General features: G+C 41.9%; 1 protein-coding gene across 11 annotated transcripts in view; it reads left to right on the top strand.

Annotated features, from left to right (window-relative positions):
- MBNL2 (muscleblind like splicing regulator 2) overlaps window positions 1-15,833 on the top strand; it is a 112,380-nt gene that overhangs the window by 26,679 nt on the left and 69,868 nt on the right. For 7 of the 11 annotated variants that reach the window (XM_069802441.1, XM_069802440.1, XM_069802445.1 and 4 more), the window contains exon 2: window positions 12,421-13,278. The exons of 2 other annotated variants lie outside the window; for them this stretch is intronic. In XM_069802441.1, the coding sequence (XP_069658542.1) occupies window positions 13,105-13,278 (174 nt within the window). In that variant the 5' untranslated portion in view covers window positions 12,421-13,104. Of the gene's footprint in view, window positions 1-2,791; window positions 2,953-12,420; window positions 13,279-15,833 lie in introns of all 11 variants that reach the window. 2 more of the 11 variants (XM_069802442.1, XM_069802443.1) reach the window with 2 other exon arrangements.

The following is a 15,833-nucleotide window of genomic DNA, read 5'->3' as shown; positions in this document are numbered from 1 at the left end:
CTAACCAGTGAGTATTGTTGCCTGAATCCATTCCCTTTTCAACTCTTAAGCTAACAGAAATGAAAAGGAAGGCTCTGTACATTAAAGTTGCTTTTACAAGATACTGGTGGGTTTGGTTTTTTCCTTCCAGAAATCTGAATGTAGTTTATGTCCCCTTTTACTGTTGAAGGCAACTGAACTACGCACGTGGCAGAAAAATGAGTATGAACTCATCCGATGTCCTTACTGTAGGCTAATAAACTTTCCGAGTTTGTTCCTGTGTATCTTCTCTGTGCATTAAGTACTTTGTCTCCTGTTACTTATTAAAAAAAAAAAAAAGAAGTTTATTTTCTAAAATGGAACTGGGTTAAAAAGTAACTTTCTTCAAGTGGCAACAGGTGGTGAACTTTTTGGACTGAGGGAGACGTGTTACACAAATTAAAACAACAGATCGATATGACCCATTTTTATTGGGCCAGTGCTTCTTAATAGGTGCAGAAGCAAAAAGGAAGGTCAGTAGCAGTACTGTACACCAAACCCAAAATTCATCATCCTAGAGATCAGGAAGTAGTAAGTGTTTGCTCTGGTAGGCAGTATCTGCAGACAGTAACTGTGTGCTCCTTCCAATTGTAACTCCATTATTTGCCTCAGGTTTAAATAGAAGTTTTCAAGATTTCCAGGAAAACAGAAATTCACCAGAACTTGCAAGTACTCTGAGAAAAGATCTTTGTTTCTCTGCCACCAGTTACAAAAACAACTTTAGAGGAAAAGCATTCTCTTTCTGAACTCATGATACCTATTTGACAACAGAATAATGGTTCACTAAATGCAAATTTATTTTATTGCAGGGAGAATAAATTTCCATTATGTATTGTCAAACACAACACAGGTAGCATCTGAAGTTTTAAATGTTGGTTGGTTGGGTTTTTTTGTTTGTTTTTGTGGACAAATAAATGGCCTGAATTTTGGAAAGAAAGTCTTTCACTGTCTTCTTCACTTTGAGCTTCATTTGATCTTTTCTTTATTTGCCTTGGAGGACCAAAGATAATCAGGCAGCAAGCAATCTCTCTGTTCAAAACACAGAAAGGCAACCTACCTTCAGAAGATACCAATAACCTGTTGTGAATACCACTCCTTTGTTTTTTCTTCCAGGGCTGTGGCAAAAAAACCCATTACTGGTTTCTCCTTGACCGGGAAGGGTCTTTGAAAAATGGCTTTTAGTGGAAGATTTCAGCTTCTGTTATATAAAACATTTGCTGTCTGAATGTTAGCATCAAAACGTTATTTTAAAAAAATTAAATTAAATTGCCTTTGAAGGTACTTGGTAACAACATGCTATTCCATAGGTGACTGTAAAATTAGGTTGCTGTTCCCTCTTTTTAACTGCTGTAAGCTACAAAGTATTCGAACATAGATGCTTGGTCTGGCTTTGCAGCAGGTCCTGTGAGAAACCTAAGAAGTAAAGCACTTGCGTGTGTTCTGCTTCATGAGGATTTCTCTAGTTTTGGAGGTAAATAAAACTGTTGTTAAAGTGCTATGTGCACACTACTAATGGAGAGAGAAAGGGGAATTGAATCCTTGCGATAAAATGGACGCTGATGAAGGTTTGCTTGGGCAGTCCTCTGAGAAGTAAAGACACTATTGAGGTTTTTGCTTTTCCTTGTTGGAAGTGCTTTCCCATTGTGATGAGTTGCTGCTTCCAAAATATGTTTGCGATGGCTGTGAAATGCTCTGGGTCTGGCAGAATGTGATTGGAGTGCCTCGCTTGGGCTCCTTTGGGCATGCTCTCGGGTTTTCCTCCTCCGTTGGATCTCTAAGAAAGCATTGCTTCTGGGAACGCTCCTGGGTGATGCAGCTTGGGGTGCGGAAGGAGGGATCTTGGTGTTTCTTCCTCTTCTGGTAGGTTTTAAAAGTGCTTTTCTCCAAGCTCCACTTTTGCTGGAAGGAGAAGGTACATCCTCTCCTCTAGTTTAACCCACTCAGGGGTAATAAAAAGCCAGTAATAACACAGATTTACTTAAGGGGGTTTTGTAATCAGTCATCTCACTCCCCAGCTCCGTTTTGCTGCTTTCAAATTTTTGTAAATCTCCAAAGTCCTGAAGTGTTTCCTTCCATATCCACACTCCTCTCCTGAGAGTCCAGGCTTTTGTCAACAGTTGTGAAAACTAGTCAGGCTCCCTCTCGGTATCCTACTTTCCACGCACGTGATGAAAGACACTTCTGACAGAGCAGCGTTCAAAAAGAGAGTGGCCAAATCCATGGAAGAAAAATCTAGCGAGACCTGTTAAATGCAAAGACATCAGTTACAGGTTGCTGGGAGAAGATTCATGGAAATTATCACACTCTGTCTGCCCTGGTTTTGCACTCTCCTGTAGACATCTGGTATTGGCCATGGTTGGAGACTGGATATTGGGAGAGATGGACTTTTTGGCTGACCTGATAAAGTCATCCCTGTATACTTCGGTATCCTGTTCTCGGGTAAAATGCAAATGGAGAAAAGAGCAGAGAAATGCAGGTATTTTATTTCAGAGCAGCGATGCTGCTTGGATTTTGTGCTGGGAATCTGTTCAGCAGAATGGGTGTAGCACTTAAGAGGTGGTCGGAGTTAATAGCATTAGGTAGTGCTCTTGCTGCCCTCGCCTTGGGAGCTTTGTTTGGATGTGCCATGCAACTTCCCAGAACTGGGTAATTTGTTGGAGTATAGTATTAATAACGCTGTTGGCAGTCTTAAACATATTTTCAGCTTGTGAGTTCAACATATCTTAATTTACATGGAATCCTTGGTTTATTCAGACCTATCCTTGTCTTTCAGTGCAAAGAGATGCTGTTTGTCACATAAACAAATACCTCCGGAAGAGTTCTACCTTCTTGGCTTAGTGCGAAACCGAAGTAGAGAAAATAGAAAATTGACAACAGCCTGAGCTCTTTTAGATTGCGCTCCTGTGTAACAGCATGTTATCGGTCCTTTGGCAGGTGAGAACAGTCATTTGATCGCACATTCCCTCCATGCCAGTCTATAAAAATTTCACAGTACATAAGCACACTTTTCTATAAATATTTCTACAGTCCTAAAAAAAAATAAATACAGTGCATGTCTGCAGCTGGGTGTGAGTAGAAGCTCCTAATGCACTGGGGTACCCTTCCCTGGGGAATTGGGTTTGATTAATTGCTATTGCGTGGTGCACTCTGCCAAAAGCAAAACATTTGTGTCCGCAAGAGGCCAAGTGATAACGTCATTGCTGCCGGGGATGATTAACTCTGCTCGCAGAGGCACAGAAACAGAAATTGCTTTTGCCCTCTTGTCAAGGTGGGAGCAGAATTTTGTGTATGAAATTCATATACCTAGAGGATAAAATTGGGTTTGTTTGGACTTAGAAGCAAGAAGTGTTTAAGTTACAGACTGTGAGAGAACGTACAGACCAAGAGAGGAGCAGAAGGTTAAGTGGAGTGGGACGAATGTCATTGGGGAAGGGGGGGGAAGTTTCCTAGAAGAAGAAAAAACTATTTTCTGCAATTGCATTTTAACTGAAGCATAATGAGCATTAGTTTTATCAGCATGACTTTGAAGCACTTTGATGTTAGAAAATACTCTTGTGGGCTCCAGTCATCTACAGACTTAAAGTTCAGCAGAAATATTTCATGGTCTGTTAGCAAAGTACTGTACAGTAGATCACTGAAAAGGTCCCAGGCTGTGTCTCTTGTTTTGCAGTCAGTGATACACCTTCCTCCTCACCTGCTTGCTTGAGGACAAAGGACATTAGTGTTATTACATTGTAAAGCCACCTTCAAAGTGAACCAGCAGGTTTTAATAAGAAGCTCATTGCCGTTCTGTAAATAGTGTGGGACATACTAAAGAGCCTGAACCTGGCACATTAATGGTCTTGAAAGGGAGAATATGGCTCATTTAGCAAAACTGATACTTGGAGGTCATGCTCAGTTTAAATAAAACAGACTGGTGTTTTCTAGCCTGTCCCTGGACTTCTGTTGGCTTAACTAAAATAGTTAGGATCAACTCCGGGTAAAGTGTTCATTTGAATTACAGTTGACAAGTGTTCATCTCTGGTTGTATAACAGGCAAAGAGAGATGTTGCAATAGTTATCTATCTCCAAGTCAAGCAAATAAAATAAATAATGGTTCTTTTGTAAGTCAGAACACTTTTGACTTTGAGTTCAGTTCGAATTAATACAGGAACCGGGATTAGAATTTTAGTATCTTTGGCTCCCGGCCACCTGATCAAACTAGTGGGCTGCTTCTCTGATAGGGCAGTTCTGGCTTCTTCCTCATCTGAGCAACACTAGTTTGCTTGATGCCAAATGGAAGCTGCTTAACATATTAAAGTGGAAAAAAACCCTTAAAATGATTAAAGAAATGTTCATGAGTTTCATTTGAAATATGTAGAAGAAGATGCATTCGTCATATTCTACTATAACTGAATGTTTTTTCTTAAAAATGTTGTGGTGGCAGAAAAGTTTTTCATTCATATTTGCCATCAAAGAATGGATGGTGTTTCATGGAAGTCTGTCTTGTTTTCTCTTGTTTCTTGAATACAGGGAATATTATTTTTTGTGACTTCACAACAGTTCAGAAAAGAGCCAGAAGCCTGTTCTGGTTTTAATGCTGTAGTTTTATTGAACTATGCAAAGACATTATTAAGCTCTACTGTACATTGTCCAGTCTTACTAAACATCTAGTATTAGGTTACATGTCAAAAATATGAAAGTTAGAAATTGGTTCAAGAGAAGAATAAGAAGCTGGTGTAGTACTCACTGAGGAATGATATCTCTGTGCTGTTGCATCACTTTCTGGGCCTGTTTCCTAATCTGGTGGGATGATGGAGTGAGAAAAGCCTCTCTACCACATGAAAATCTCTTGCATGTTCTCTCTTTAAGAATGTAATTTATTCAAATGTGATTAACAAGCATGCTGACTGTCGCATTATTTTCTGTAAAACTACTACTTTTTTTTTTTATTCACGTTAGCATCTTTTGACATAAGATCCTCTCTGTATTGGTTAGCGGAGGATTTTGCACAGTGAGGTTTAAAGTAGCATGCGATGACTGAGTGTCAGCCCTGCTTTCCAGGGACAGGGAGGACCTCCCGTGGGATACAGGATTGTAATTACAGGAGCTTGCGACGAGGAGCCAGACCTGCCGCAGGTGGAGCGCAGGGGAAGGAGCGGGGCTGCAGCCTGTGCTGTTGTCCCATGTCGTGCCTGCTCTGCTCTTTACCCTTGTCAGGTGTGGGGCATGGGCAGGTGGGCGCGTCTTGGTTGAGTTGGCCAGCACGTGTGATGCGGGGTGCTTTATGCTGCTGCGTTGGCCTTATTCTGCACCTGGGGATGCAGATCGTAATGGATCCAGATTTAGCCTAGGATTAAGCTGCAGTCTTGCTTTCCTTGGCAGGGAGTCTGATGGAGGGCAAGAGAAAACAGCGTGGAGGAGTCAAGGATATGGCAGGTAGCTGGAATTGAAGGTGGTGCTGGAGTGTGCTTGTAGGGTCACTGTAGTCCTTTGGTAGGAGTTTCTTTTCAGTTTGGAGGCATTGAATGCTATTTAAAGCACAAACAATGGGGAAAAATGGCATTTAAAAGAATGTAACAGTGAGGTTTAGTTGAAAAACTGAAGCAAAGTCCCACCATCTTTTGGACTAAAGCACCTGCCAGTGTCTCCTAAACGTGTGGCTGTGTCCCGAGTGCTTTGAAAGTGGAGTCCACTGTGCAGCTGCAAACAAGAGGTACGACTTAGCAGAATTTGGATGCCTTTTCCTGGCCTTAAGGGTTGAGGGTTCAGTAGTTGTCAGTGTTTGAATATCTGTATTTCCATTGTGAATGTTCAAGATGCTTAACTTGATCTGGTTATAGAAGGATCCCTACGTATTAGACTTACACAGGGCATCTTTCCGCTAGGTTTTGGCTATGAACATAGTGAACTGCAAAGCAAGTTTCCTTTGCAAATGTGGTCAGCTGCTGAAGGAGTGGCAGCTTTCTGAAGGAACACAATGCGTGTCTGTAGTCTGAAGATGCATCTGCAGAGCGGGGCACATTGGTTAATCCTTGTGTTTGGATGTCATGGGTTGTCCTGGGACATCTGGGAATGGTTGTATTTTGTCCCACATTGCCTGACCCAGGTAAAATCACTGACTCGAAATTAGTAAGTCCAGGCTGAATGGAGTGGCTAAACCAAGGGTATTTTTTCTTATAGATTAGTTTATTTCCTGGACTAATAGGAATGTCATGAGAATGTGAGTTAAGGTTGTACATGGTTAAGACGTTGCTGGTTCATGAACTTGTATTGTGGAGCGTGAAGCCAGTGGTTAACTGTCTAAGGGTAGAGAGCCCATTTTCCACCGCTTACGACTTCCCGCCAGAGCTTAAAATTTCAACCTGAAATTCTGTGTGCCTGGTGTCTACTGCAGGGTCATTGTTTTGTTTCTTTGTTAAAAGATTACTGAAGTGAATTTAAGACTATGGAAGCAGGCAACATGAATTTGTGTTTACATGTAAGTGTACAAAAGTTGTAGCAGCAACCTGCTTTGGGGTCAAGAGTTTAAAACTGGGCAGTACCATTTCCCTGGGATTAGAGATGTGGCTTTGGTCCTCTTGAAAGCGTTCCTATGTTTGGCAAAGCTAACAGTCTCTCTGCGAAGAGTTGCAGTATGTGCATGTTATGTTTGAAAACAAAGTTCTCAAGACATTCTCTTGGCATTGGAGTATCAAGCAGGTCAATTTTGGTGACTGTAGGTAGGTCCTGAAGGTGAGTTTTATCCCACCTGAGTTCAGGTGTTTAACTGAATTTGGGCAGCAATCTATTGTGACAGTCAACAGGTTTCTGCTCTGCTAGTGACCTAAAGGAAGAACACCCTGCTTCCGCAGCATAGTGAGTCTTTGGGGTTTTGGTTGTTTGTTTTTCAATTCCTTATTTTTAAAACAGACCATTGTAAATGATCAAACTTGTAAAGCTAAGTATATTTAGCACATCTTTTCTGGCTTGTTGGGAAAGAAGAGTTTGTATACTTAAACCATACAATTTGTCTTAGGTACAACTGAGGGTTTTCCAACTTTTTAATTCTTGAGCTTCTGGTGTATATATAGAAGAAGTATATGGATCATGTTGATAAACTTTGGCAACAAATTGAGCCCCAGTCTTGACATTTCTTCCTGAAGATTTTAATGTGATGAATAATACAGAGTGCTTAATTCTCTAAGAGTAAAGTGAAAAACTGTTCTAATGCCTTTTGAGTTAACTTAGTGGTTCCACTAGAGATCTATGTTGGGACCATGTAGAGGACTCTGCTTCTTTACTGGAAGTCGTCACCTGTAGAGTTGGCTTTTTGAAGATGAGGTCTTTGCTCATTACTACATGTTATTGTGGTGGGTTGACGCTGGCTGAATGCCAGGTGCCCACCAAAGCTGCTCTATCACTCCCCTCCTCAGCTGGACAGGGGGGAGAAAATACAATGAAAGGCTCGTGGGTCGAGATAAGGATAGGGAGCGATCACTCACCAATTACCATCACGGGCAAAACAGATTCCACCTGGGGAAAAATTAATTTAATTTATTACCAATCAAATCAGAGTAGGGTAATGAGAAATAAGCCCAAATCTTAAAACACCTTCCCCCCATCCCTCCCTCCTTCCCGGCTCAATTTCAGTCACAATTTCTCTACCTCCTCCCTCCAGTGGTGCAGGGGGACAGGGAATGGGGGTTGGGGTCAGTCCGTCACATTTTGTCACTGCTGCTCCTTCCTCCTCAGGGCGAGGACTCCTCATTCTTCCCCTGCTCCAGTGTGGGATTCCTCCCACGGGAGACAGTCCTCCACAAACTTCTCCAACATGGGTCCTTCCCATGGGCTGCAGTTCTTCGCAAACTGCTCCAGAATGGGTCCCTTCCACGGGCTGCAGTCCTTCAGGCACAGACTGCTCCAGCGTGGGTCCCCCGTGGGGTCACAAGTCCTGCCAGCAAACCTGCTCCAGCGTGGGCTCCTCTCTCCACAGGGCCACAGGTCCTGCCAGGAGCCTGCTCCAGTGTGGGCTTCCCACGGGGTCACAGCCTCCTTCGGGCACCCCCCTGCTCCAGTGTGGGGTCCTCCCCGGGCTGCAGGTGGAGATCTGCTCCCCCGTGGACCTCCCTGGACTGCAGGGGGACAGCCTGCCTCACCATGGTCTTCCCCACCATGGGCTGCCGGGGAATCTCTGCTCTGGCGCCTGGAGCACCTCCTCCTCTCTCTCCTTCACTGACCTGGGGGTCTGCAGGGCTGTTTCTCTCATTCTCAACTCCTCTCCGCCGGCTGCTCTTGCACAGCGGTTTTTTCCCCTTAAATCTGTTCTCCCAGAGGCACTACCACCGTCGCTGATGGGCTCAGCCTTGGCCAGCAGTGGGTCAGTCTCGGAGCCAGCTGGTGTTGGCTCTGTCAGACATGGGGGAAGCTTCCAGCAGCTTCTCACAGAAGCCACCCCTGTAACCCCCCCTGCTACCAAAACCTTGCCATACAAACCCGCTACAGTTATTTACTGAAGCATGAATACAACATGTCCAGGAAGACTCAGCTTCTCCATTAGACAGATACTACATAATCCATTGCCACATAATCTGTCTGATAAGTAAAACTACTGTACCAGAGCAGCCCATGCTTTGTATGTAGCAAGAGCTCCTATTTTCCAGCTGAGAGATCCTGGTGGTTTGTAACTGGGCAGGGCTTTGTGCTCACTTGCAACTCCTAAAGAGACTGGCTGCCTAGTGTTCCTCAGAATGAGAACCTTTTCTGAGGGCTCCTAGCACCTGTGTGCTTTGCCTTGTTTAATAATTAAAAGGATTATTTTTTTTTACTGGGATTTTTTTTTTTTTTTTTTTTTTTGCTTACTTGGAAAAGGAGAAATGATTTTGTGGTTTAGAACAGAAAGAAGGTCTGGAGCCTAACACAGGCTCTTTCCCGCTCTCTCAGGAGAACATGAGATTGGCAAAAGCCTCCTACTGTTCCATGCCTTGCTAGCTTCCCGCAAAAGGGAATTGATGCTTATCTGAGAAGAGGGGTCTAAAGCTAAATAGTTTTTACAAATACACGTGCATGATTTTATTTCGCTTTAGCATACAAAAAACTGCATTTGTAGATGTGTATTCTGGATCAATTCCATTGATCCAAGTGTGTGAGAGACTGAAAATAAACAGCAGTAGTTGTAAAAAACCAAACAAAATTAGTTCTTTTATACTTATTAAGTTGAGCGCTTTCTTCAGATTCCATAAGAACTTTTTTCGTCTCGGTTGTCAATGTGTAAGTTTTGGTAGTTTGTTTAGCTACAGTGGAGAGTGTAGGCTTGAGTTGGAATTGTTAATGACAATAATAAAACAACTCAACAAAACCCCCAAGCAAACTGAAAAGCAAACCTTCTGCCTGGATAAGGGACCCTGTTGGTGCTGAAGGCTCTAGGCTGGTGAGATCTGGTTGGTTTTGGCAGAACAGCTAACTTTGGCTGATACATTGCGACACAAACAGAAGTTAGAAGTAGTGGAAGTATCAGCAGAGTTCACCTTTGCTGGAGGCGCTGGTGTTCTCTCCATATGGGTGGGTTTTGCAACACACAAAGTCAGGGTGGGCTGCGATGTTAGTAATGGTCTGTGGCCTGGGAGGCATTTTGTTAAGGATTATTATTATATTTTCTTCTGTAAATCCCATGTTTCTTTTCCCTCATTTACTTTCCTCTGTTTACCCAAACCACTAAATTTTCCCTTGTAACCATAGTCTCTTCTGCTTTCTGTCTACAATTCCTTCTTGCTCTTCTCTCCCCAAGTGTTCACATCCTCCCTCCATCTTTCTTCCACACCCATCTTATTTTTTCCCCATTTCCCATGAAGCCTCTCCCTTCCTTCCTCTTCCACAACCAGCCATTTCACTTTCCTACCTTCCAGTCCCATTTTTTCCTTCTCTTCAGCTCTTTCCTCATATCTTGAACTCTACTTTCCTTGGTTCCTCCCATAATTTTTTTCCCCAGTTTGTCTTTCCTCTCCCTTCTCCCTGTATTGGTTCCCTCTCATGTTCAGGCGTTCCAGGTGGCATGTCTTCTTTCACCCTCCTGGAGCAGGTGATGGGTAGAGGAGGTATGGCAGCTGCCTAGGATGTGGCCGTGAATGCATAGGCCGTGTAAGTGGTAGGGATGAAGCACTCCAAATTCTTCTGGATCCACCATGTTTGCACCTGCCTCCTGCTGAAGGCACGGCCTCCTTCAGAACGGCTCTGTCTCTCCTAAGCCTGCACCAGTAGAAACTGCTGAAGCACTTGGTGCCTCTTGAGAAATCAGATCGTGTCATTATTTTTGAACAAGGCACAGATTTTTGAGACTATCTTTTCATGCTTCCCTTTCTTTAGAAAATCTTCATGTAGTAAGAAGGTAGGAAATAGGATGATGCTGTATTTCACTCCACTTCTACCCTTCTACCCCCAGCGCTTTTTGGTATTAATTCTTGCTGCAGTCTCATGAATCTCGTATGTGATTCTGTTGTGCATGTTTTTTTAAAACCATGGCTACTGCCATTTATATACTGTGTGCTGTTTGCTTTGCCGCCATGTGCAATGTCTGGTTTTCTTTAGTCTTAACACCTACTACTTGAGAAATGACTTTGTCAATTTTGGTAATATGCATCCCGGCAGAGTATTACTACTTGTGACTTTCAGCAGTGTGCGGTATAACATTTACCCTTTTCTTCAAATCTCCATCTGTCTCCTACATCTATTACTGAAACCCGTTACTGACATTTCTGAATTGGAATGGGTGGCTCTAGGGAGAATATTTCGTCTTTTACATTTAGCCAGCTAAATCGTCAGCCCAACAAGCTATCAGCTCAACAAGCTCTTGTGGAGAGGCCCTCCTTGTCTTTTCTCCTCTCTTTCCCTTTCATCAGTTTTGAGTATTTTCTCACCTCTTTGTACGTTTTCAGCTTAACCCTACTCTTCATAGATGCTGTGGGACAACATCGATGGAATATTTAATTTGAGGAATATTTAATTCATGTACTGTACTATACTACAATTGTACAGGATTATTTAAAAATATACTAATTCTCTTGCAACTCATTGTTCTTGATAACCAGGTAAAGCTAGCTAAGTATCATCCAGATCTATCTTACTGCATGTTGGACTTGCAACTGAATTTTTGAGCAATTAGCATTGTATTACCTTTATTCATCCTAGCAATAGCAAATTTTGGTGTAGGTATCAGTCACGTAGTAAAATCCGTTCTGGTAGCATTCCGAAGTAATAGAAAAGCCTTTTAATGTGAAGACCTGGAAGTCAGAACTGGAATCTGTTCCTGAAACTGTGTGTGAGTAATTCTTACTCACATTACTAACAATACTGACTTCAATTAAATCAGATGAATCCAAGCACAGAATGGTAATTATTCTGGCATGGGAAAGCTGACAGTGTTTTTAGAGCTATTTTTATTGATGCATTTTAAAACCTCGGTTATTCCAGTCCTTCCCCCTTTATTCTTGCACAAAAATAATCTGTCAACTGTTTCTGGCTGGTATCTGCGGAGTGAAAGCTGTGTTCCTTTGAAGCTGAATAGAAGGAAAGATCATGTCTGTGGTTTCGCTGTCTGTCTGCATATAAAATATAGTCATTTATTAGAAAATATTTATAATATCTAACCCTTTGATTTTTCCGAGCTGTTTAGCTATAAAATATCCTAGGTATTTTATAGTCCCCAAATAGCTTAAGTTCCATATTTAAGTCTTAGATTTTGGTGCTGAACCATGTATTTGTAAAGGTACATGAAAGCTAATTTAATCAAAGGAAAATTTAGATAAAGATGGCTTCATATTAGAAAGAACTCATTAGGGGATGATGACTTAGTGCTGAGCCCTTTCATGAAGCCTTTATGAAACAGCCGTTAGCTTGACAGGGAAACTAACTCTATTTTCTGGATATGGAAGGCTTTTTCTCTCTGTAATTTTGGAATGACAATTTTTTGTTTTGTTTTTTTTTCCCTTGAGAAGCAGAGGGAGAGACAAAAAATCTGAACAGAATCCTACTGTCCTCATTTCTCAGGGAGAACAAATACCAAGTAACAGCTTATAATGTAGTAACACAATCTAAAGGGCCAAATGATAAATTAATGGAAACGGGTTCTTGTATATTGTTTTGGAGACTGAGCATATTAGATGGAATTGTTTCACAACCAGCATGCCTAATTATTGTGTCTGCCACATTCATCTATTTAAGTCATTCCCAACTGTTGGACTGTTGCCTAGAATATTACTGCAATACGTGTTTCAACTGGTTATTCCCTTGTCACGTGTAACTTCACGAAGGAGGCTGATTTTTGCCTGGAAAAAGCAACGCAAGTGAGCATTGGCAGTATGTTTATAATCTGATTAAAAGGGATGATAGGTTTCGTAATGTTGATTTGAATGAGTTGCACGTGAACTGATACTGTATTTGTTTTGTCAGGTCAGTGACTTAAAAAGTGCCTTTGTCAAGTCACTTTTATGAGCGAGGACTGCTAGGCCCGTGTTAATCCCGTCTTTGCCAGCCAGACATTGCCTTCACCCTATACCTGGCGGAAGATACCTCAGCTGTCTCCATTTGCCAATTAGTTGATGGGAAGCTGAAAGAAGAAAAAGAGGAAGAGGAATTATTATTATTGTTCCTGGGACACGAACAAATGACTGCATTGCTTTTCTTGTGTAATCAATACCAGCAAGTAACCGTCAGAGAACTACTATTCTATCAAGGAGTGCCATTGCATTGAAGGACCTTGGCTTAAAACCAGTGCATCCGTGATACAATCAAGAAGCCCGCGTGTTTTACAGACAGAAATGCGACTGAGCATGTTTTTTCCCAGCCAAAAGTCTACAAGTGGGACTTAATGATTGATAGTGATTGCTGATAAACTTTCTCTGTTTATTCTGCTTTGCATGCATTGGACATCAGTAATTGTCCCCCACTTTTTTAACTTTCTTTTCAGTTGGAATTGAATTTTTTTCCTGTTTTTTTTTTTGTGTGTGTGTGTTTTGGTTTTTGGGGTTTTTTTTCTTTTTTTTCCCTCTCCTTTCCCTTCATCATTAGTTTTGGAAATTTCTTTGGCGTAATTCACTTGACAGAAATTTACAAATTCGAAATCAGCTTTTCATCATGGCTTTGAATGTTGCTCCCGTAAGAGATACAAAATGGCTAACGTTAGAAGTGTGCAGGCAATTTCAGAGGGGAACTTGTTCACGCTCTGATGAAGAATGCAAATTTGCACACCCCCCTAAAAGTTGCCAGGTTGAAAATGGAAGAGTTATTGCCTGCTTTGACTCCTTAAAGGTAAGAAAAAAAAAAATTTGCATGTGTAGTGAAAATGCTATTACATTGTACTGAAAGTAAAATGTGAAATGATGAGTTACAATTAAACCAGGTTGATCAGGAATTGATTTGTTCTTGGTAAGATGTATATTAATACAATTGTTATTTGTCATAACTTTTATTTATTGAAGCTTTGAAAAGACTTCTTTCTAAGGATTTTCTTTTCCAGTGTCAATATGTTGTTTAGAAAAATTGCATGTGACTGTAGGATACAGGATTGATTACAGCTGGTGGGACAATTGTATTCTCCTGAGTACATTTTCTGATTTATCATTGTTTCATGGCAAATGAAACTACACAGTGGCACAGTACTAGGCCATTGCCAGAGTCCTGATGAAACAAATCCTATGGAAAGAGTGCAGATTCTTTCGTTTAAATCAGCAGAAGTAAGAAAAGTCTATCCATTACTTCAATTTTGACACCACAGGTTGTTTACCCTTGGTATTGGGGACTCTCAGATAAGTTAATAGCATTGATAATTACATGTATGGCTAGTGCAGATAGCAGCATTAGTTTAGAACAGACTGAAGGGATTCTCTCCTTTGAAGGCTATTTAGCAATTATGTTGTTAGGCCATCAACTTCGTCTGACTTCCTAATGACATCAGGCACGCTTTAGAAGACCATTTTAAAAGTTCTGTGAAAATACTTTGTGTACTGTATAAAAGAATATTAATGACCCTGTGGGATTTGGGGAGTACACAGTGTTTTCTGTGATGATACATTTGTATTCTCATGTCAACAGAAGTAAAAAGCTTATTTCATATAAATAATTAAAGGAAAAAATTGAGCATTTCAGGTTTTGTTTTGAAAGTTTTAGTTGTGGCTTTGTCTTTTGGACATGGGAGAATGTCTTGGCTTGCTTTTTAAATTTAGCTCTGTAGATCAAAATTTCGGTTACACACCAAGAGCTCTCCTACTGTGAAAACATCAGTGTGAATGAGAAGAAAATTCAGTGTTATTTGAAAATGTTAATTCATTTGCATTATAACGGTTTTTTGGTGCAATGTGAGATACTGTACTAGGCATCTTTCTTCTAGGTTTTCTCGTTTCTTCTCTTCTTTTGAAGATTCAGAAGAAAGTAACTTGGTGAAAATGTTTGTGAGGGGGTTATGTTCTGTATATCCTGCAAGCCAGAACAGCACCTTTGGAGTCATGGCAGTTTGTCATCGAGTGCTATTAATGACCTTAATCCATGGATTACTGCACGATAAACTGTAACAGCTTCTTTGTAGATGTTCTTGTATATTGGTTGTCTGCCAATGGGATAATTTTTTTTTTTAAAAGGGCAGGCTAGTGTCTGCAGCAAATGGCAATAATCCTTTTACAAAAAATAAGCAAGTCAATAGAAGGTTTTTTTTTTTTTTTTCATACAGTTTTTAACTATTGTGAAGACTCGGAGCTGTGGCTGGGAGGCTGGAGATGGGCAGCAGGGCTCGGTCACCCCTGGGCTGGCAGGGTGGTGGGTTTCCAGTGCAAGAGGTGGTGCTGCTGCTGCTGCATCCAGGCTGAAGTGGTGATGCGCCTGTCCTTGCTGCCCCAGGACAGCATTGCTCTCCCTGGCAGTGTAGGGAGCTTGCAGCAGAGGTGCCAGCTATTTGAGCTGGAGACTTTTGTGCAGGGGTGGTTATTGCCCATGAATTGAAACTGGAGTCACAGCCTAAGCTAATAATATCGTGGAGAGAAATCCCGAGGGATCGCTGTGGATAACTTACTGACAACCAGCATCATTGCTCAGGGGAGAGAAGTCCACAAACGTGTAAAAAATGTAGTTAAGGCAAGCAGGCGTGTTTTGTCCTAGTGTGGGAGGGCATCTGCTCCGAGGGGCCAGCTCACTCCAGCCCGGCTCTGGTGGCTGCTCCATCCCACTGCTCATCATCACCCTCTTCCCAGCTGGCAGAAGGCAGCATGCACCTGGGCTTCCCATCTTGCATTTTCTAGTTGAGTCTGTTGGGTTCAATTGCTGGTAAGGATGGAATTATACCAAGAAGCCAGACTGCGGCTTGAAGCAGCAGAGGTAGAGGTACGGGTTTCTTCCCCCCAACCCTGCTGCAGGCGGAGGGAGATCTGATAGCGGGGCGACAACGTCTTCGATTGCAGCTCCTTGCCGCTGAGCACGAGTCGGAGCTTTCGGTGTTTCGGTGTGCCGCCTGACCCTGCAGTGCATAAAAAGCTTGTAGGGATCATTGCGAGTGCATGCCTCTTGGCTGTATCAGCCGGTATCCTCGCAGCCATTATCTCCGTTATTCAGAAGAGTGTTTGTAAATTGCCGTATGTATGGCAAGAATGTGCCTGGTTAGCTCAGTTTGTTTTTACTGCCGGCTGAGGGATTTATGTCATCAGTCGCATAAGTCCATTTGATGCGTAGCTTTCAGAAATACTGGTGTTAATCATACAGTTTCAGAATAAGGCTTTGGCACTCAACAAGCAGGATAACTTTTCATGTAAATAAACAAACAGAACAGTCTAGAATTATAGATAAAATCAGAATTTAATTAAACCAAGAGCTGTTTTCCT

This window comes from Haliaeetus albicilla, chromosome 15 (genome assembly GCF_947461875.1).
Source record: "Haliaeetus albicilla chromosome 15, bHalAlb1.1, whole genome shotgun sequence".
In the NCBI taxonomy this organism is placed as follows: Eukaryota; Metazoa; Chordata; class Aves; order Accipitriformes; family Accipitridae; genus Haliaeetus; species Haliaeetus albicilla.
The sequence above is the reverse complement of the archived record's forward strand: the minus strand, read 5'-3'. Positions and strand labels throughout refer to the sequence as shown.